This window comes from Neopsephotus bourkii, unplaced genomic scaffold (genome assembly GCF_033783945.1).
Source record: "Neopsephotus bourkii isolate Nb327-2 ecotype Australia unplaced genomic scaffold, CSIRO-AGI_Nbou_v1 NB_739, whole genome shotgun sequence".
Taxonomy (NCBI): domain Eukaryota; kingdom Metazoa; phylum Chordata; class Aves; order Psittaciformes; family Psittacidae; genus Neopsephotus; species Neopsephotus bourkii.
In genome coordinates this window covers 1947286-1968772 of record NW_026901237.1, presented here as the reverse complement: position 1 = coordinate 1968772, position 21487 = coordinate 1947286, and the positions used below count along the sequence as shown (strand labels likewise).

The following is a 21487-nucleotide window of genomic DNA, read 5'->3' as shown; positions in this document are numbered from 1 at the left end:
CTTTTACGTAACTTGTCTTGGAACCTGCTGCTTCAGTGATATGCACAGAAGGGATTTAAAAGCATTGTCAGTTTTGTGATATGGCTGCTTCTTTGTGTCTGTATTTCTGGGGTTGGCAGTAGAGAGCATTCTTCTCAAGGTGTCAGTGTTTTGCTTCATGCAGACTTTTGAAGACTTTAAGAATGACAAGCAAGCTGTGGAATATCAACAGAGAATTGTGGACATACTTCTGAAAGTGAGTGTGCCTAAAAATTAACCTTTGTGTTTACATTTAAAGTGATTATGTACAGTACTGTGCAGCAAAGCCTCTAACTTGGATGAGGTGTCCCAGTCCTGCTATAGGTGACACCTCTAAGAAAGTGATGGGCTGGAGTGTGTATTAACCTCAGCCAGGGCTGTCAGTTGGATATTTGGAGGTGATGCTTCATGCACATTAAATATGGTGACAGAGAGGTCTCCTTTCCTGTATGTTATTTCACCTGGGTTGTACTTCATTGTCAGATTTCTCTTCTGCACTGTTAAGTTTGATAAGCTTCTCATTGATTCCACTCCCTGATTCCTTCTAAGCAGGAAAAAAGGGTCCTAGGAATCCTGAGCTTGGCAGGGTGCCAATGCTCTTCCAATAAAACCCTGCTCACTCTATCTGTAAATGTTGTGTTTGAGATGAACATACCCAGAATGACAGGCCTATCTTTAGTAAATGGGAGAGAAGAGGAATGTCAGAGTTATCAGGCTGGTGCTCTAGGAATCACTTGTCATCTGCAAACCATGTTCCTTAACAATGAATGTTCTCATTAAAAACCTGTCTTTGCCAAATGCCATTTGCTTTCCCCTTCTAAGCTGTCAGCATTAATAATGAGTAGCTCCACTTGGAAGCTGTTTATGTATAAACATATCATAAGTAGCATTTCCCAGTCACTTTTGTCACTGATAGATGAGAGCAAGGGCACCAGAGAGTGAGTTCAGTGGTAGCGCTGCTGCAGCAGGCTGTGCTGGGGGGGCTGAGATAATGCCACTGTGGGGGATCCTTTGTGAGTCTGCCCGAGTAGGATGTTAGCCCTGTGCTGGGTTAGACCATGACTTTTTGTGTCTTTAGCTGTCATCAGCAGGAGGTGGCATACTGCAGCTATGTTCTGGAGCTACTGTGGAATGTGTTCCTGTTGCATTGCATAGCCTGGATGAGCTGTTTACAGCCCTGTTCTGTGCTGCTGGTCATGTAGCAAATCTCCACCAACCCTGCTCTTGGAGGGAGAAAGGAAGGCAATTGTGAGGAGTGCTGCAGGATTAAATGCATCTACAGACAATTTGGTGTTATGAGAACTGTTGGTCCCTTAGTCTGGAATCTGCTGTCCTTCTGGATAAAAATTAAATAAAAAATCTTTGAACTTTTTATTTAAATTTAAAATTGTGAAAAAAAAATCTTCTTAGGAAATAGCTGCACTTCTAAAATTGGTCAACACAGATGTTCTGCTAATGCTGATCTAAACTTTGCCAAATACATCATCTTTTAGAGCATCCACGTGGTTGGCCTGCAGCCTCTGTAAGGTTGCTCTATTTCAGAGGTGCAGTATTTTCACGTTCACAGGGACTAATGAGGACCCAGTTTGCAAAAAACAAAGCCAAAATGAATAAACACGTCTATTGCTTCAGTGAGCCATATATTTAATGCTATTAGCATTATTAGGCTTCTGTAGGAGATGGCCTTTTTAAACAGAGAATGAAGATGAAAAAAGAATTATAGCACTAGCTGATGTTTCAAGCAGAGCTCTGCTTGATACCTTCACGTGTCTTACCTGTCTGCCTCTACTTGTGCAAGATAACCATTAGCAGCTCATGATGATCTTGAGCTCTAGGTCACTTTAAGAAATCAACTGTATCCCTCAAGCTTAGACTGAATGAGGTTATAAACTGAGATGCTCTGTGTCTAGGCTTTGCTATGGGCAATTCTTAGATTTTGGCTGACAGTATTGTTCAGGTGATGGATTTCCTCCCAGCTAAACTCAGTACTTTTAGAGGGGGACTCTCCAAACAGGCACATTTCATACCCCCTTAGTGGTGAGGATTTTTTTAGAAGTATGAGACACCAAGTCAGGACGCGTCATACTCATTTGCTACCTGCCTGACGGGTAACAAGCACTTGTCTGGTTTCAAATCCCTTTTGTAGTGAATGTTAGATATTATTTTTTCTGTAACTTCAAGTCAAGTTAGCACAGTTAGAAGTTTTCCAAAACATTTATAGATTAACAGCTAATTTAACGTGAGAAAAGAAAGTTTTCCCCAAACCTACAGTTTTTAGTCATTTCAGTTTTTAGAGTTTCTTAGTCATTAGATCAGATCTTCTGCATACCACAGTTGAAGAGGTGGGTGTCTGGGGCTAGAAGTCAAACTATTTTCTTCCCTTCTGTAATTCTTAATTTTATCTTTTTTCCTCCTGTGACATTTCTCTGCTCAGAAGCTCCGTTACATGGCCAGTGATCAGCACAGACTACAGAGATGGAGATAAGCATGAGCTTGGAGGCCCTTCACACTCAAAAATCAGGGACATACAAGAATGCTTCCCTTAAGTACACAACAGAAGGTTGAGCCTCTTCAGCTTGAGAACAGAGGTGATTTAGCAAGGGCACATCCACTGTTTGTCTTAAGGTCAGACAGCTAAATGCCATGGAAGATGGCTTACTTTTTGATCTTCAGGATGGAATAACACCAGGAGACTGTGTTGATGTCTAGGGCAGGAGGAGACACAAAGGCTGTACAGGGTTTTCTTGTTGCAGCTGCAGAATCTATCACTTGTGTTTTTATTTTTCCCTTTGTAATGCTTCTTAGGTCATGGTGGAGAATTCTGACTTCACTCCATCTCAAGTTGGCTGTCTCTTTACTTTCCTTGCCCGTCAGCTCGCCAAGCCCAACAACACACTGTTTGTGAACAGAACACTTTTTGACCAGGCAAGTATTCCTTTGTGAAGGTTAGGAAAAATCCCAGAGATGGCACAGTACTGCAGAAAGTGTGGCTAGTGCTGTAGACTGAAGCAATTCTGGAAGTACTGGTGCATTATAAAACATGTAGCATGTTGCTGGGACTTTGCTGTGGTTTTGAAGAAGCAGAGTAGAAGAGACCACAAAAAAACAGTAAGCTCCATATTTCTTTTGTCATAATTTAAACTCTGTGGAGGCTAAATAGATTTGGATTAAACACTTTAATTAAAGATATATGAAACTTATTAATTACATGATTTCCTCTTTTCCTGGAGAGAGATGGCTCAGTCCAGGAGGTAAGTCAAGAGGGTCAGCACAGTAGTTTCAGTTGTTTGTCATGTAGTCTAAGGCAGGGCCGCAGTTCTTTATATTCTCTGGGTTCCCCAAAGTTTGATTTTATATTCTGTTGCAGAGTCATGGGTTTCCTTCCCTGGTGTCTTTCAGCAGTTCTTGGTTGTTCCAGTATTCCTAAGTGTCCTTAGTTACAGGACCAAGTAGAGAGTACCTCACAGATGAATAGTTCATTCAGATTGCACCATTGTGTTCTGATTTGTTCTTTCCACTACTGATGCTCACAATCTTCTTGTTGAGTTTATGCTAACAGCTATGCTAAGCAGGCCTAGGTCATGCTAACTTTTACACTCTTGTGCAGGTCCTTGAATTTCTGTGCAGTCCAGATGATGACTCCCGCCATTCAGAGAGGCAGCAGGTAATAGCCTTCAAGGAAACCCTTCTTTAGGTACCAAGTCTGACCAGACTGTAGAGTAGAGTTTGGCCTCCTGGGAATGGATGTTGGCTGAATTTCATATGCCAAAGCAGACAGCTAGCTAGGAATGGTGGCCAGCATGGATGAATTGGACAGTGCTGTATACACAGCAGAAGTGAAGGAGGATCTTACCGCAGCATTGCCTGCTGGACAAGTAAGAACAGAGGCAAAAAAAAATCTGGAAAAGCTTATGACCTTCATAGCTAATAGACAGACAATTAAAAAAGGTTCGTGAAATAAGCTCTGTGTTAATACAAAGTTTAATGGAGCAGGAGCAGTGTACTTTTAATGGCAGCTGCTAGAACAATACAAATAACTGGTCTTCAATATCTGCAGGTCCTTTTAGAATTGCTCCAGGCAGGAGGGATTGTACAGTTTGAAGAGAGCCGCCTTATCCAAATGGCAGAAAAAGCTGAATTGTAAGTTGCCGTGTGCAATATAAAATGTTGCCTTTGAATCTTGTGTATGAGATTTAAATCTCCTCCAAAGCTTTTTTCCTCCACATTTCTTGTTCCTACTTAGCAGCTGTGTTTGGGATGATTTTCTCTGTGCATTCACATATGCTTCATCTAATATGTTTATATTTAGTCCCAGTCTTTCTGTCTTATCTCTACTGGGTGTTCTTACAGAAGGCATTGTTAAGATAAGAGGGGGTAGAGCTGTGGAAACCCTTCAGCATGAAGCTCTGTGGGGCTTGATGAATTTTGGCACTTCATAGGCAAGACCCCAGGCTTTGTTCAAAGGTATAGTTGTATATTCGAACGCTCCACCACTGACAGATGGAGATGACTCATTGGGGTGAGACCCACAGGTGGATTTAAAAGCATGAAGGGGTCTGGAGCCACCCCCATGGTACTTATTTTAGAATTGAGTAGGAGAGACAAACACAATGTCTGGAAAGGCTTAAAATTTCCACCATCTCCTTTAGATGCTTTACACTCCTAGAAAGAGTCTCTTATGCCAGAGCAGAGTCAGCCAATGAGAGCATCTTCAGCCAAGTCTTGAATCTGGGTATTATGTGAATTAATTCCACCATACTACAAAGGAGGAGAGGGCTAGATGTCCAGTGGTGGGGATTACCATGCCTGTTTTCCTGTGTGTCCTAGGAGTTACTCAGTCAAATTCATCACACTCAAGAAATACTTTTTTTTTGTTTTTAATTCTTGTTTCAGGACCACCAGCTAGCCTCTTCCATCAGAACGGAAAGACCTATAATGTAATGTTATTTAGCAGACATTTCACTTGTTCTGCTTCATTTGCATCCTTTTTTATCTGAAGTCTCAAAATACTTAAGATGCTTATTAAAATTTGGTAGTAGGGAGCTGTGTCATCACACATTGAGTCATTTTTGGTGTATTTCTTCAAAGTAGTCTTGTGGATTGGCCTAGCTTAGTTGAGTGTTTTATGGAAACAAAAGATGATCTGTGAGCAGCAGAACCTGTGAAACATGATTTCTTCAAGGATTTTTCTCCTCTGCCCCTTACCTTAGTAACTCCAGTTTTCTTTACTCTGTATGATAATTTCTCTGAAAGAGGAAGATTGATAGGCTGATTAGTCTGTGGTTGATACCAAATGGTACATGTAAACTGGAGCCACCCAACCTGTGTACTGAAAGCCTTAATGTAAGATACTTTCAGATGCCTTTTGTAAAACATGCTGCATTTTCTGAGTGCTGCCAAACTGTGCTGGATCTGAGCTACCTGCCTCTATTCTGATGACTCAGCTGAGTGTGTTTTTTCCTAACGCAGAAAGTATTTTTCATTTTAGCTATCAGATTTGCGAGTTCATGTATGAACGAGAGCTTCGCTATGACAAAATAATTGACTGTTACCTGCGTGATCCAGTGAGAAAAGTGAGTAAATCTGGTTCTTCTGCCCTTTCTTCACAGCAGTGCAGCCTGCCCTGCTGTCTGGAGTGTAAATGGGCACAACAGCCCTGCTCTTTTGTTGTACTTCTCTGTCTTAGTAAGTGTCCTCCTTTACAGCTGAGTATTCTTAGTTACAGTTAAGGCTTTTTCTGTTCATGCGTGTGTTGGAGAAGTGATGATTTTATTTTTAAAGCTTTGGAGTTTTCCTTTCTTTTCCTTTCCTTTCTTTTTAATAATGCTAATACATAACACTTGAGTTCAGGATGGGAATGATTGCAGATGTTGCTAGCTACAATACTACTTTGCTTCTGCCACCAGAATTCTCTTTTCTCCCCCTGCACAGACTTTCTCTGTCTTTAATTTGCAGTTGGGAATCCTCTTTGCAGTTACCTTCTGCATGTGCACAAGTTGCATATCTGCCACAGTTTTTGAGGTATTCTCTTTCCTAGCACCAACAGAAGTTGGCAAATGGGATCTTACCAACTCCTTGTAAAGCCACTATGCTGAAAGTTATGTGGGTGACTGAGTCAGAATAGATATGCTGTGATAGTGAAATCGTCAAAAAATCTGGCACAAGAAAGCATCTGAGCTGTGGACAGTGCAGGAGAACCTGAGAGCCAGGCTAGTGTTGAAAATCAGTTCGGGAATATGCTGGGAAAACTGACTTACCCTCTGATGGAGTATACTCTCCTCTGCCTATGCTCCTAGCTAAAGAGTGATGTCCTGTCTTTTTCCCTTGTGGGCAAGAGGGGGGCATTTTTAGTATTGGAAGAACAGTTCTCTTTGACCTCAGTGCTTAACATGTTTAGCATCAGTTCTGTTCCTCTTGCCTTTTTTTTTTATCCTGGCAGTTCCTCAAAAACTATTTAGGGACATATAATCTTGCTTGGATATAATTTATGCAGACTTGCTAAAAGAGGACTAGCCCTGAGGTCACCTAAGACTTCTATAGCAATATCTAATGCTGTTAGTGGTGCTACAGAACATACTATGCCATCTATGGTTTTATGCCTTACAGGAAGAAGTTTTCAACTATATTCACAACATCCTGTCCATGCCTGGCTACAGTGCTGAAGAAAAGCAGTCGGTGTGGCAGAAAGCTTTGGAACATATAGAGGTACAGTGTACCCTAAACCTATGGTAATTCAGCTACTGCTAACTGCTGTTGGATCTGCATGGTGCTGTTCTGACAGTGGGAGTGTAACAAAGTTGAATCACGACTGTTTGGAGAGCTCTGACTTTAAGGTTCAGTAGTTTCATAGATTAATATAAATGCATCTCTTAGATTTAGTATGGCTTCCTTGGTTTCCTGCTCTTTTGATAATAGGACTTTATCAGGGGATGATGGCTAGTGAGTGCTGTATAGCAGGGAAGGGATGCATTAGCAAGTCTTTAATCTCCTGAGCATGCAGCAGCAGCAAGGACAGGACACTGACGTTTTTGACCTCATGGTCTGTGGTATCCAGGTCCTTATGTTACAATGATAATAGCATTCAACCTTGGTACCCTGGCACTTTTAACCTGTTTGAAGACGTGACTTCTACTGTAAGACACACACTGTTGCTAGACTTCTTTAGTTAGTTATTTTCCCATGTCTTTAAGATCTCTTTGCTTCAGGGAATGGAGATGTGTCTGAAACAATTGGTCAGTCAGTAGACATGGAGAATTCATAGTATCTCTAGTTCCTATAAAGTGGTGTCAGTCCCCTGAAGGCTTATGTGGACGTAAGCCAGGAACCTCTGTCTATAAAACAAGCAGTCATGCACTTGCTCAGCTACTTAGCAGAAAAGGGCCACGGAAGTCTGTATCCTGTGAGGTGAACAAAGAAAGTACTGGGCACATCTGGAAGATACAGAATACTTTCGATCTCTGCCAGCATCCACAACTAATGCATGTCTAATGAGGAAAATGGGCCAAGAGGGAAAATGATTAAAAAACAGTAAACAAAGAAATCCTGTGAATCCAGCTGTATGGTGTGCAGTTCAGTGAGCTCACACCCACTCTCCAGATGAACTTTCAGAGCCTGTGCTAATTGTTGGCATGATGGTTGTGCTGTGGCTGAGCTGGCCTGGCTTGTTACTACCTAATCAGAGCAACTGTGGTTCCATGCTGGGCTTTCCAAGTTGAGCATACTGCTGTCTGCTGTGCTGCTTCCTGTGTCTGCTTTGTTGTCCTACTGCATCTTTTGTCTCTGCTTGTATTGTTATATACAGACCAAATTGTTTGGCATTGTGAGTAAGTCACCCTCCTTCTGTAAGCTTTATTTTGTATCTGTCAAATCACAGGTAGGTCTCCTTGCTCTTCAGCCTGAGGCCTTTACAATTGCTATTCCATGTTCGGGTGTCTCAGGACAAATAAAAAATGTCCTGGGTTGCCCTTCCTGCTGTTTCTCCTTGTGTTGTACCAGTTTTGTTAAGCTTCTGATAGACTGCAGCTTTTCATATTGAGTTGTTTGTTTTCTCTGTCTGGAGCTACTTCTGATTATTATACAGTGTCAGAAGTGCCCAGTGCCCAACTTGTCAGAGCTGGTACTTTTCTGAAGTCACCATCTTTAAAAACAGGGTTTCCTGCACTGTTCCATCAGCCATTTTGGTAACATCCAGGTGCTTTTACCTATGCTTTTTGCGGTTTCCTCCAAAAAGCTGCTGGGCAGATAATCTGTTCTGCTGGTCACCTCTCTTGGTTGCTGTCACTGGGATCAACTGCCTCTTTCCTTTTGGCATCTTCTGTTTCCCAGGATTGGTGAATAGTATATACAGTTTCATGTGGTTTAGCAGCTTACTGGCTGCTATGGGCTTTTGTTATTTTCCATTTTATTAATCCTGCTCTCAGATATTCAGAAGACTTAAAATAATAAATAAGATTTTGCTAGGGCGGTGCTGTGATTTCAGGTCTTGGAACAACTGACCTTTCATCTGCTGAGGTATGAAAGCAGCAAACTGAACTCTTTAGTTGAAACTAGCAGTGCCTAGAGAGCCTTCCCTGATGACTGTATGACAGAAAGTGGGGTTTATGATCAGTGCCACTTCTTTTCTGTGTCATCCTGCATAGTTGTTGTCCCTTGATGTTTATCTTAAAAATAAAGCCTAAGGCTTCTTTTCAGTCATAGTGCTGTTTGTGGTGGTCACTTTCTGTCCTCAGACGTACATGCCTTGTAGGTCTGTCTCCTTTAAGGGATGTCTGCCTCTACCACCATGTTTGCAAGTTCTCCAAACCTGGGAGAGGATGAAAACCCAAGCCCCAGGGCAGGCTGTGAAGGTCACAGTGATTCAAGAGATGCAGCCACTTACAGGGAGGCTGGGTCATCTCCCTCCAGCCAGTCAGTCCTATCTTCAGCAGTCTAGCCTCCCAGGGAGGGTTTATCCAGAGTGAAAAGCAAATTAGGGCAGTCACACTACATCCTTTCTGCATTCCTCTGAACTGATGTGGGTAAGATCTTTCGGGTCCTTTGCCCTGGCTTGTGAGATAAAGGAGTTGTGCTTCTGAATGAAGCAACTAAGTAAGAGCTGTGGTGGCTCAGGCAGTAAAGCTGTGGGGTCAGACACTACAGAGCTGTTTAATATACAATACAGTAGACAAATTTTGGCTTGGAAACCTCATAAAAAACATTTTCTATGATAGGTCTTCCTTAAAGAGCTTGTGGATTAGTCACACTCTTCTTTGTTGCTTGCTCTCTTCCCTTCACCCTGGTCTCTTCCTAACATTGGCTGAATTTGGTGGCTACTACAGCTGTCTGGAGACCAAGTTAGTGCTAAGTAACTTTTTCAGATTGTTTTTTCTAATTCCAGATGTATGCTTCTTTCTTTACCACTGTAACAATTGGTTTTATTTAGTAAAGCAGTATTTTCCCCTCTGTAGGTGTAAGCAGGGGCTTTTGGAAATGGTTACTAGGTAGCCAATGCTGGTTTGAAGCAGTTGCTTCTCATATGTTTGGAAATACGGATGTATTTGGAAGCATTATGCGCAAAAATTGCATGTTCTGGGTTTTGTAAACATGTATGTTATGAAGCCTCTTAGATCAAGTGTGACAGGAGGCAAACACACAGGCATCTAAAAAGATATTTTTTTCCTTTTGTGACAATAAAGAAATTGTTTAGTGGGGTTTTTGTTGTGGTTTTTTTTTTTTTTTTTTTTACATCTGGACAGATATCAATTAAAGTTAACAGTTACAGGAAACCTGCTTATAAACTTCTGGTTCTGTTCAGTTCAAGCCAGTTAAGCGCTGTTTCCATTTGACTGAAAAATGCCCTAGGGTCAACTGAGGGCTGTTTCCTCTCTACTGCTGGCTTCTAGTTGACAGTAGGAATGTCTTATTGGCAGGGGTGAAAGGCAGTTGTCAGATAGTCTGAGGAATAATTTCCTTGCCTGAGGACTAAGATGTAGTCTCATTGGTGTGAAGATTTTTGCATACTTAGAAGGCCTGTCACGTAGTAAAATCATGAGTTTCAAAAATGCCTTAAAAACTACCCTTCCTTCTATGTTTTGTTTTGTTTTTCAAAATCACTTTTTGTGTGATGGTATTCATCATTTTATAGCTTTCATCTAGGCAAAGATGTGGTTACAATATGAATGGACTCAGCAATACTGCATAATTACACTGCCTATGAAATTAAAAGTTATTATTTTTGCTCTGATTCTCTCTCTGAAGGAATTACTGTTGCTGAGCCCATGTAAAGCAGCTGATTTGGTAGCCATTCACTTCAGTGAGCAGATTGAGAGCATCATTACAAAACTTCAGGTAAAGTGTCCAACTTCATTGATTGATATGGGTGCTTCTTCACAGCGGGGATGCCATTCTTGAAGGAAATGATTGCTAAGAGTAATAGTAAGTTGTTGCTATGTCATAAACAGAAGAAAAACAGCTGGATAACTACTCAGCTGCAGGAATTCCTAATTTAAATTATTTGGCCTGTTTGTAGAGTTCTGGCAGTAAAAAATGTATGACCTGGGGGTTTCTGGTTGCATCTCTCAATGACGTGGTTTTTAGTTTGGAGTTCAGTAATGACTTGCACTCAAAGATCCAAGAGAGCTGTTGTCAGCAAACATATCCTCTGAGTATTTACACAAGACATATGCCTAAACCAACTTGTTCAGCAGGCACCAGCTGTGAACAGTATCTTCTTCAATGGGTATAGTTCAGGAACCACTGGTTTATAGCACATTACTGAAAATAGTAACACTCTGTCTCCTCCTGTTTTACAGGACCAGTTCTTACTCTTCCAGTTTCTGAGGAGTCTCCTTGATCCAAGGTATGTAAGAAAATTGGACCACTTCCAAACTACAGCTAGAAAACATGGGTTACAAAAAATTCTTTTGAAATGGTATGTCAGTAGACAGCCTACAGCCAAGATAAGGGCTTAGAAAAGGTGACTTGTTCTTCTACCTGCCTGCCCCAAGTCAAGTAGGGTAACCCAGAAATAACAGTGTTCTGGGGAGTAAGCTTTAGCAGAGCCCTTGATGGCTTCCTAACTGGGGAGTGGTGTGGGTTCCAGTAGATGCAATGTGACACGTCCCCCACACTGGTGGGAGTTTGGGCATTACTGTAACAGCTTCTTTGCGAAGGCTGTGAAATGGTTACCCTGTGACTGAAACTGCCATTTCTTTTCTCAGAAATGGCAGTTTCTGTTCTCAACCCACCTATTTGATTACTTGACCAAGGGACCCAAGTTTAACATAAATAGAAAAGCATTTTGGTCTATTGGCATTTTTCATTTCTATCTTATTTCAGACTTGCTGCCATATTTCACTGCAAACTTCTCTTTAACTACGTGCTTGCTCCATCTGCTCCTGTTCTTTGCTGTATTTCAGCACTGAGTGTTCTCTTTCTGTTGAATCAGTTTCAGATGCTACAAGACCTTGATTTTATTTGTGTATTTTGTAAGACATTTATATCTGCACAGCACCAATTGCTTTCAAGCAATTGTTAATGCAGTTGAAGGAGAGGTCTTGTTTTGTCAACTAGCTACAAATTAATTGGGCTTTATGTGGAAGATTAATGGCAGGAAAAGGTAATAGTATCTAAATTCAAATGTCAATGTTTCAGTTCTTGTTGAATTGAAATAAAAAGGGTGCTTTGGAATCTAGAACCTGGAATTAACCACTTCTGGGATTTTGCTAGGATGTAAATTTAAAAAAAGGACACATTATTTTGTTATTTTTTGAGTTTCACATCCATGTTTGTGTGGAAGGTGTTAACTTCCATACCTGTTTTCTTACAGGTAAAAATAAAAAGAGAATTTTGCCAAGTAAATATCTTGGTTGGGTTTTAGAGAGGAGAAATGGGATGATTTAGTAATGGAATAATTTTTAAAATTTGAGTAGTTAAGCAGAAATGATCCCTTAACTGCATGTAAAGTAGAACTTTGTTTATTCTATGATACCACTTGCAGCAAGTGAGACCCAGTGAAAGTGGTAATTAACGTGGATTTTAATCTTATGCACGGAGTGGCTTCCATAATCTCTGAGCAATAAATGTATCTAATTTAACTCTACCACAATTAGAGCTAAATATAGTCATTTCTCCTGCAGTTATTTTCTAATCAAAAGCAACACATGCACATTCAAGCCAGCAATAGGAAGCAGTTTTCTGTATCTGATCTTTCAAAAGATCTCTGCTTTTCCCCCAAAGACTGATGTTCAGTAAGGTGCATGAGGCCACGTGGCTTGGCTTGTTGGGCCATGTGTGTCTTAGGAAAGTTCCTTTTTCCCTCTGAGTTCCAAAATCAACTAATTCTCTGCACTGCAGTAAGATATGGTAAGACCAGGCTGGATGGGGCTTTGAGCAACCTGGTCTAGTGAAAGTTGTCCCTTCCGATGGGAGAGGGGTTAGAACTTTAAAATCCCTTCTGACCCAAACCATTTTGTGATTCTGTGTTCAGCACCACAAGTAATGGAGGTAAACCACATACTGACTGGGTTGTAGATGTCAGAATACTCAATAAGCAACAGATAAGTTGGACAGTTGTACAGAAAAATGAACAAAATACTACTAAGTATTTTGAATTCGCATGTGGCAGTGACTGACCATAGATCGGAAGGTCTGGAAGCCCAGGGTTTAACTTATTAAACTATGTTGTTAATAAGTGTTTTGTAGAGAAGCTACACTGCTGGAGGGTTGCAGGCTTTTTATAACACTTCAAGTCCTGTGGTCTGTTTTCAGTGCTTTGAGGTTGTCAGCTTCTAAGACTTACTGAAATGAGCAGAACTGTATCCTGGGAGAGATATGGAAGGAGGGAGAAATCTTGCTATGCATGACCTAATCTGCACATAAACGTATAGTTTTTAGTATATCTATACATGAAACAGTGATGAGATTCTCCTGAAAACATCTGTCTCTCAAGTCAATTGAAGTGCTTATATGCTTTTTTTTGAACAAAATTCTTAGAGCAGTAAATGAGCTTTTAATGTCTCAACCACAAATGAATGATTGCTTGATCATACGTGGACAAGACTCATCATCCTAGTGTAACGATCCTGGTTCGTGGAATTGCATTAGGGATTAATTTGGCCCATTTAATTTAGCTAGAGATTTATTTTAAAGGAGGGGGAAGGGAGGAAACAGGGTTAACAGGAATTGCCTGTGGAAATTAAAACCAAATGTCTGTATGTTTGTATCTTACAACCAGAGAAAATGAAGAATGTGGTATTGCTTAGCTCATTATTTACAGCTTTTGCTACATTTCCATTTTAAACTCTTACCATTTTTTAACTCTAAAAAACCAATGCAGTGAAGCATATCTGTTTGCAGTATGTGTTAGTGTATTCTACCAACAATATTAGCTTCCTTAGCAACACAGTGTTCTGGGTCTGTAAGTGTACTAACAGATAGCTAAACTTTTAGGTTCTGTTATGATGGCTCTTCTCACTGACCAGCTCTCCATGACACTTGCAAGGGTCACTTGTGCTAGGTTTTGTGAGAAAACAGTGGTTCTCTCTTTCTTTTAGGAAAGAGCATGTAGATTCTGGCAGGGGAGATGGTTGGCATGGTTATGTTGAAGACGACCATAGTCACATTGCAGGACCTGCAAGTCTCAAGATTGTTGCTTAGTTTTTAACATTATGAATGTCCAGGTTTCTTTCCATTCTCTCTCCTCTGCATTTCTTGAGTGAAATGGTTAAGGGAAAGATCAGTTTGCTCATCAAGTCATGAATACTAGGTGCCAGAAGAATTTAGGTGAGTTCTTTGCACCCCTTTCCAGTAGAATTGCTGAAGATGTGTCTGTGCTGGTATCTTTCTTATAAGGGGTCTTTGATTGTCTAATTTATACTGAAGCATGAATAGAATATGCCATGAACAACTGAAATACCTGCTAACAGACCTCCAGCACCAGTAACTAGTGGAAAAGTGTAATTTTTCTCTTAAAACCAGATTTTTTGCATCTGTGTTAGGGAGAAAAAGACTACACATGATGGAATAAGAAATCATTCTTTCCAGCCATATTTCTGAGCTAGAATTTGACTTCAGTCTCCTGTGGCTTTTTTATTACAGAGAAGGTATCAACCAAGAACTGATACACTTATCACCCAGCATCACTGAGCAGTTTATTGAGCTGTTGTGTCAGTACAGCCCAGGCCAGGTTTTGGAGACGCTTAAAGTTCTGGAATACTGCAGATTGGAAGAAACCATCCAGGTAGGAAAGACAAGTATAAGGACAGGGGCTAGGGGAAGCATTCGTATCAGCTGTTTTACAGTTGAATCATAGAACTGTAAAAGTACTTTAGCTTACTTTGTGGCTTAGCTCCTGGATACTCTTCCAATCCATTTCTAATGCTGTTTGTCCCCTCGAGCTGCTAAACTGCTCTCCTGCAGCATCGTTAGCTATAATTGATGTACTGATTCTGAGTTTAGTCTTAGGGCTAATAAGCAAAAGGCCATTAGTGCTCTGAAGCTACTAAGTAACTGCAGAATGTAGGCTGGCTGTGTTAATGTTGGCTGATATATTGAAGGTAAGAAATCATGGGCCTGGGTTTTTTGGAAAGTAACACTACCAAAACCTGACTAGCACTGTGAGAGCAAACATTTCCTTGCTTTATGAAAATCTTGATGATAATCTGTCCTTGATCTTGATTTACAGATTTTTATTTAAAGATTTTAATGCTGATGGTAGCAATAGTGCAGGTTGAGAAATAAACCCAGCAGAGCTGGTAATGATGGGAAGTAGGCATGCTGCTCTGGCTGGGTAAGGTGCCTGTGAACACATGGGAAGACAATCCTTTCTGGCCATCTGGTTGTCACTGTCTTGTGGAGTAAACAAACACTGGCAGCCTTTCCAAGACAAACATTTACCTTTTTGGTTTTTCTTTTTTTTTTTTTTTTTTTTTCCCTTTTAACTCAGATAACCCAGAAACATCAGCTCCATGAAGCTTCTTCATATTTACTGGAGAAGAAAGGAGATATCCATGGTGCCTTTTTGGTTATGCTTGAGGTACAGTATACTGAAATCCTGAACATGGCACTCTTGACATACCAGCATGGCATGACATGCCAGCAGCATGATGGCTTCATGTTGTCATTGCTTCTTAATTTATTTCCCACTAGAATCCTTGGCAGCATTTGCCTTTTGTCAAATAACAATATGTGGAGTTGTCTGCAGACTCAGCAGAACAGTATCGTTTTCTGGCATATCTTCAAACATCTAGGACATAACATATGCTGAAATTTGGTAATCAAAAAAATCATCTTTCAACTCCTGTTTTCCTTTCCATATTTGGAAAGACATTTATGTTATGTTTAGTCATACTGGGGAAGAAAATGAGGGTGAGCCTTTGTAACCATATCTTGTAAAAATGCTTCTGTCAAGATTCTGCAAGTTTACTATTCTGAGTTCTCTCTTTTGTTTCAGCGACTGCAGAGCAAGTTGCTGATGCTTACACAAGATGATGAAAGTAAGAGTTATCAAGTTAAATTCCATTTTCTCTTAGAAAGAGATAAATACAAAAATGTAAAGTGCATATGTCTGACACCTGGCATAATGAGATCCTGGCTCAGGTGTCTACTTATTGCAGCAACATTTGCTTAAATTTATATTTGCATGGCTCTGGTAGTTATTCTGATGCCACTTCCTTACACTTGCTCTGATCTTGCTGGAGATCTAGAACAAGCTGTGATGGATGGGGTTTTTTTTTTGTGTGTGTGGTCAGCTGCCCTCTTAGCTTTTTGATTATGACTGGTACTCTTACTGGCTTACCAGACATATTTCCTATGTTAGAATCCATTCAAACTCGTTACTGAGCTATAGCAGGCATTATATATGAACAGTGATGAGAGACATCTGGAAGTAGGTTTTTTTTGAAGCAAACTTCTCAGAGAAATAAGAATGTTCTGCTGATAGAAAGTAAGCATAAGCACAGGTGTGCTGTTCACTAGCCCATGGACTTATGGACACTTAATTAAATGCAGTTTCTATATTTGTTGTTGGTATCCTAAACCACAGCTAAGATCTTCCATGTTTGATTACATGAAATGCAAATTTATTGTGCTACTCAGGAAAGTGCTAAAGATCAGGACCTGTCTTTATAATTTAGTTGCTCACTGTAGTGAACAGACTTTAGATAAACAGCGTGATTTTATTTTGCAGAGTGATTGGGAATTAACATATTTAACAGCGTTTATAATTGCAATTTCTTTTCCCCCCCAAAACTTAGGCTCAGCTGAACTCACCTTGCTAGAAAACATTGAAGATACCTTAATGAAAACTATTGCCCTTTGCCAGAGAAATTCACACAATTTAGACCAGCAACAGCGAGAGGTAAGGTAATAAAAAAAAGTGCATCACTAAAATCAGTAAAGTCCTCTGCATCTCCTGAACCTTTTTCTTCATGTACTTATTTCTTTCCCTATCTATGAAATACTGGTATATCTCAAGCAGTCATTGTTTTCCTCTGCCTTGTGGTGTTCTTGCAGTGCTGCAGATTTTAGACCCACAAGAGAGAAATCCTCATTTGTAAGGGTGAAGCACAAAATAAAGTGCATGTCAGCAGCGAACACTGATGACACACAGATGAGACAACATCCTTTCCCCTTTTTAGCTCTAGTTGAAATTCTGGCTTGAATGTCAATCAGACACTAAGGAAGGCATAATAAGCTCTGAGCCAACTTTATGGTGGCACAAAGCTGATCCTGCTGTCACCGTGACTGCAGAATAGTGCTCTTTCAAATATGTTCAAAATACTGAATGTAATGTCAGCCTGCTCTTTCAGGGGTGGAGACAATAGAGCTTGCTTGAGCTCCTGAAGAGAGAACTGGGTCTGCCTGTTTCCTTGTACTGTGGTTGCGTTTCCATTTTGCCAACGGTAGTGACAGAAGGCAGTGACTCCTAAGATTATGCATAACTTATGTAGCTGAACTCAAAACTGAGAATATTATTACTGGGTCTGAAGAGGTGGCATGTCTGGAAATCAAGGATTCTGTCCAGTGTATTAGGTGACCCGCTCAATTTCTTCTTTTAAATTATTTTATTGTGAAACGGATAGCTGCTGTGTTTTACTGAAGAGGTGTCTGTGTGCACACCCAGCATCCTTATAGCCCACCTGCCTAGTTGGATAGATTTGAGTTAGAACTTGCTCTCACTCTGGATCCTGTTCCACCTGCTGGAATTGCTTTGTTGATGCCCAAATAAGATTTGACTCTGGTCACCATATGAAGGACCAGCTTCCCCAGTACAAGATTGTGTGAATTTTCACAACACCTGTATACTGCCTGCAGAATTTAGATACCCCTTTCCAGCTGGGATCCCTTTACTGTGCTTCATCTTCTGTAAGCAGTGCCTAAAGCAGAGAGTTTGCATCTCACACGGAGAAGTAGTTGGGGACTGAATGAAGTAAAAGAAGATTGTTGTGACAGAAACAGATGAGAATGAAGAAGAGGGAGCAACAGGAGTCAAAGGTCTTCTGTGCTTAGGCCCCCATCAAACACTATCTTGGTCTAAGATGAGCAGTCTAGACTGAAAGCAGAACCCAAAGTGCTTTGCTCTGAGGTTAACATGCTTCAGTTCTGTTCCATTTCAAGCATGGGAAATGTAGTTGTGTTCTTCAGAATATGTAATTGAGTCTTTGGAAATGGGCTGGACACTGCTCACAGTTCGTTTTTAGTACTGCTGTGTTCTTAATGTTTTTTTCCTTTCACTCAATTATTTCAGGCCCTCTGGTTTCCCCTGCTAGAGGCTATGATGTCCCCGCAGAAATTGTCTGGTTCTTCACAGTGTCATTACTCTGAATGTAAGTGTTTTGGCTTTTGTGACCACAAATATTAATCAAAATCTGTGTGCTGTCTGTCATCCTCTACTGACTGAATAGAAGAAAAGCAGATTTGTTACTCAGTTCCTTAACTTTCTGGTTTTGCAGTAGTTCCCAACTGCAGTGGCTGTAGGGCTGAGCTCAGGCTGGGTGTTTGGTAGGCTGCAGCTGTCTGTCAGGTACTTCTTGTTTGGTTGGTTTTGGGCTTTTCTGTTGAGTGAAAAATGAACCCTACCATAAAATTCTCTAAGTAGGCTGGTTCCACTGACGATGGTTTCTTTGAAAAAGCCAAGGTGCACAGCACATACAAAGGCTGTCTAGGTTTTAAGTAGGTTGCAGTCTACACTTTATGAGCTTCTGACTTAATAAACTGTCATCTTCCATGCCCAGCATTTTTTGCATGCCTATCCCTGTACCTGTTTATTGTATATAAAACCGGTGGAACCGGAATACACTAGCTAAATTCTCTGCTCCAGTTCTAGTGCCCTAAATCTGTTGTGGGTGTCAGCAGCATACCTTGAAAAGCCTCCTTTTATGGAAGCCTTAAGACTAGTTAAAAATGAGCTTAGACAGTGTGATCTTGACACAGAATAATGTCTTTTGGTCCATTCCAGCATTATGCTTCCTAGTGATTGTAGCTGTGTGTGGTTTAGGATCACAGCCTACTACAAGGAATTGTGGTGGTTGTCATGTTGTCTGTCCTCCTTGCATCATTATTACCTTGCAGTGATGGTTAGCTATATCTGGACCCCTGGGGATAGTCTTGCAGAGATCAGTAATCCCCCCAAAAAAGTACTCCTTTTCCCTCAACTCATCTTTTACTCTAAATTCAGAGTGTCCCCTAGATTATCCATTTTGGGGAGCTAATGCCCACAGAAAAGTAATCATCTGAAGTGACTGAGAAATGATTAGGGGATAATACACTTGGATCCTGCATAACTATTTTGGTTTTATTCCTAATGTATATACTTCTCAAGCTGCTCTAACTAGCTAATTATCCCCACAAAGAAGCTGAATTGCTGGGTCCATGCATATCTGAGTACTGGCTCTTACTTTGGGGAATTTGGGGATTCTAGGAACAAGTTTCACGCAAAGATCAATTCTAGGAAGTTTTAGAGTCTGTGAGGCTATAACATGGCCAAGGAATCCAAATTGGGCTTTGGTAGCAGTAGGAAAAGTGGATGGCAGTGCTGCAAAGTCAGTCTCAAAACGTTTACCATAGGTGGGGTGTGGGACAGGAATGGAGAGGCATTGTGATATCAAAACCTTTTAATTATACTTTCTGATACAGAGAGCTGTGTGTGCTTAGTGTAAAACACACAGAAATAAAAAGATGAAAGCTGTTTTCAAATGAGAAACCATGAACTGAAATGAAACTCTTAATCTGTAAGATAGATCTCTCTTTACTCCTTGAATCCTAATGAACTGCTGGTGGCTTTTATGTGTGGTATTTCAGCTTTGAAGAGTTTGACAATGCAAGTGCTGAACAACATGGCTGCATTTATTGCTCTTCCTTCAATTCTGCAGAGAATTCTACAGGTGAGTTTGAAGAGAAGAAGCTTTTACCAAAATGTGCCACTCAGTTCTTGGAAAGAGCAATATCCAGGTCACTAAAGATCAGATTAGCTACTTGTCTAGTTCAGAGTATTTCAGTGAAAGTTGGTGAGATATAAGGTGGAAAAGCTGATAGAAAGACCTGGGAGATTGATGCCCTAAGGAGACCTGGGGGAACACACAAACCTGTGAGAAGTTAATTGAGGTAACCTGCAAACCAAATAAAATATTATCTCAAATGTTGCAAAAATGTTGTCCCATCTTCCATTGATGATGATGTGGGACGAAATGGGAAAATTCAGTCCATAAACGATTGGCTTCGAGGCTGGTGCTGCAGGCAGGGCTTTGGATTCTTTGATAACGGCTGGTTTTATAGGGCACCAGTCTGGACAGTGGCATGTGGGAAAGGTTTATCGCACAGAGGCAAAAGGATGCTGGGGCACGAATTAGCAGGGCTCATTTGGAGAGCTTTAAACTAGATTCGAAGGGGGATGGGGTTGTAGCTGGGCTTGCCTCAGTGGGACAGCGCTCCGGAATTGATGAAGACTGGGAGGCCTCCTGTAATCCTAGGGTGAAATCGGTGTGCTCGGCTCGCTCCCTGAATGTCTGTACGCCAATGCGCGCAGCATGGGAAATAAGCAGGAGGAGCTAGAAACCTGTGTTAAGTCAGGAGATTATGACCTGGTGGCAACTACAGAGATGTGGTGGGACAGCTCACATGACTGGAATATAGTCATGGAGGGCTATGTCCTTTTCAGGAAAGACAGGCCAGCCAGGCGGGGTGGTGGGGTTGCTCTTTATGCGCGAGAGCAGCTACAATGCGTTGAGTTCTGTCCGGGGACAGATGATGAGCGAGTCGAGAGTCTGTGGGTGAGAATTAAGGGGCAGGCTGGCAGGGGCGATACTGTTGTGGGGGTCTGTTACAGGCCACCGGATCAGGGTGAGGAAGTTGACGAGGCCTTCTATAGGCAGCTGAGAGCGGCCTCACAGTCACAGGCCGTGGTCGTCGTGGGGGATTTTAACTTCCCTGATGTTTGCTGGAAGGACTACTCAGCAACCCAGCCGCAGTCCAGGAGGTTCCTCCAGTGTATGGATGATAACTTCCTCATGCAAATGGTGGATGCACCAACCAGGAGAGGAGTGCTGCTGGATCTCATCCTCACTAACAAAGAGGGTCTCCTCGAAGCAGAGAAGGTTGAAGGCTGCCTTGGTTGCAGCGCCCACGAGATGGTGGAATTCAGGGTCTTGTGTGGTAGGACCAGTAAAATAGCAAGTAGAATTGCAACCCTGGACTTTAGCAGGGAAAACTTTGACCTTTGCAAGCAATTGCTAGGGGAACTCCCATGGGCAAGGCTGCTTGAAGGTAAAGGGGCCCAAGGTAGTTGGCTGGCATTCAAGGACTGCTTTTTCCAAGCTCAAGATCAGAGCATCCCGACATGTAGGAAGTCAAGGAAGAGGGCCAGGAGACCTGCGTGGCTAAATAGGGAATTGCTGGGTATGCTAAAGTGGAAGAGGAGAGTTTACAGGTCATGGAAGGAGGGGCTGGCCAGTTGGGAGGAATATAAGGCTGCTGCTAGAGGATGTAGAAAGGCAGCTAGGATGACTAAGGCCTCCTTGGAATTAAAGTTGGCGAGAGGGGTCAAGGACAGCAGAAAGAGCTTTTTCAAATACATAGTAGATAAAACTAACACCAGAGGCAATGTAGGCCCGCTGATGAACGGGACAGGTGCCCTGGTGACAGAAGATACAGAGATGGCAGAGTTACTGAATGCCTTCTTTGTCTCTGTCTACTCTGCCGGAAGCAGCCCTGAAGAGCCCTGTACCGCTGAGACCTCAGATGAAGACAGGTCAACGGGGCGGTTTGCCTTAGTCGATGAGGAATGGGTTAAAGACCAGTTGAGCAATGTGGACATCCATAAATCCATGGGTCCAGATGGGATGCACCCGCGGGTGCTGAGGGAACTGGCTGAGGTCATTGCTAGACCGCTCTCCATCATCTTTACCAAGTCTTGGGAAATGGGAGAGGTGCCTGAGGACTGGAGGAAAGCAAATGTCACTCCCGTCTTCAAAAGGCAAGGAGGACCCAGGTAACT

At 41.6% G+C, this 21487-nt stretch overlaps 1 protein-coding gene across 3 annotated transcripts in view; it reads left to right on the top strand.

Annotated features, from left to right (window-relative positions):
* The window catches only part of VPS8 (VPS8 subunit of CORVET complex), a 77456-nt gene that overhangs the window by 33844 nt on the left and 22125 nt on the right, over nucleotides 1–21487 (top strand). For all 3 annotated transcript variants that reach the window (XM_061354465.1, XM_061354466.1, XM_061354467.1), the window contains 14 exons: nucleotides 164–235; nucleotides 2824–2943; nucleotides 3626–3682; nucleotides 4076–4158; nucleotides 5507–5591; nucleotides 6625–6723; nucleotides 10255–10344; nucleotides 10809–10855; nucleotides 14095–14236; nucleotides 14942–15031; nucleotides 15449–15491; nucleotides 16251–16354; nucleotides 17744–17822; nucleotides 19297–19379. In XM_061354465.1, coding sequence (XP_061210449.1) covers nucleotides 164–235; nucleotides 2824–2943; nucleotides 3626–3682; nucleotides 4076–4158; nucleotides 5507–5591; nucleotides 6625–6723; nucleotides 10255–10344; nucleotides 10809–10855; nucleotides 14095–14236; nucleotides 14942–15031; nucleotides 15449–15491; nucleotides 16251–16354; nucleotides 17744–17822; nucleotides 19297–19379 — 1194 coding nt within the window. The remainder of the gene's footprint in view (nucleotides 1–163; nucleotides 236–2823; nucleotides 2944–3625; nucleotides 3683–4075; nucleotides 4159–5506; nucleotides 5592–6624; nucleotides 6724–10254; nucleotides 10345–10808; nucleotides 10856–14094; nucleotides 14237–14941; nucleotides 15032–15448; nucleotides 15492–16250; nucleotides 16355–17743; nucleotides 17823–19296; nucleotides 19380–21487) is intronic.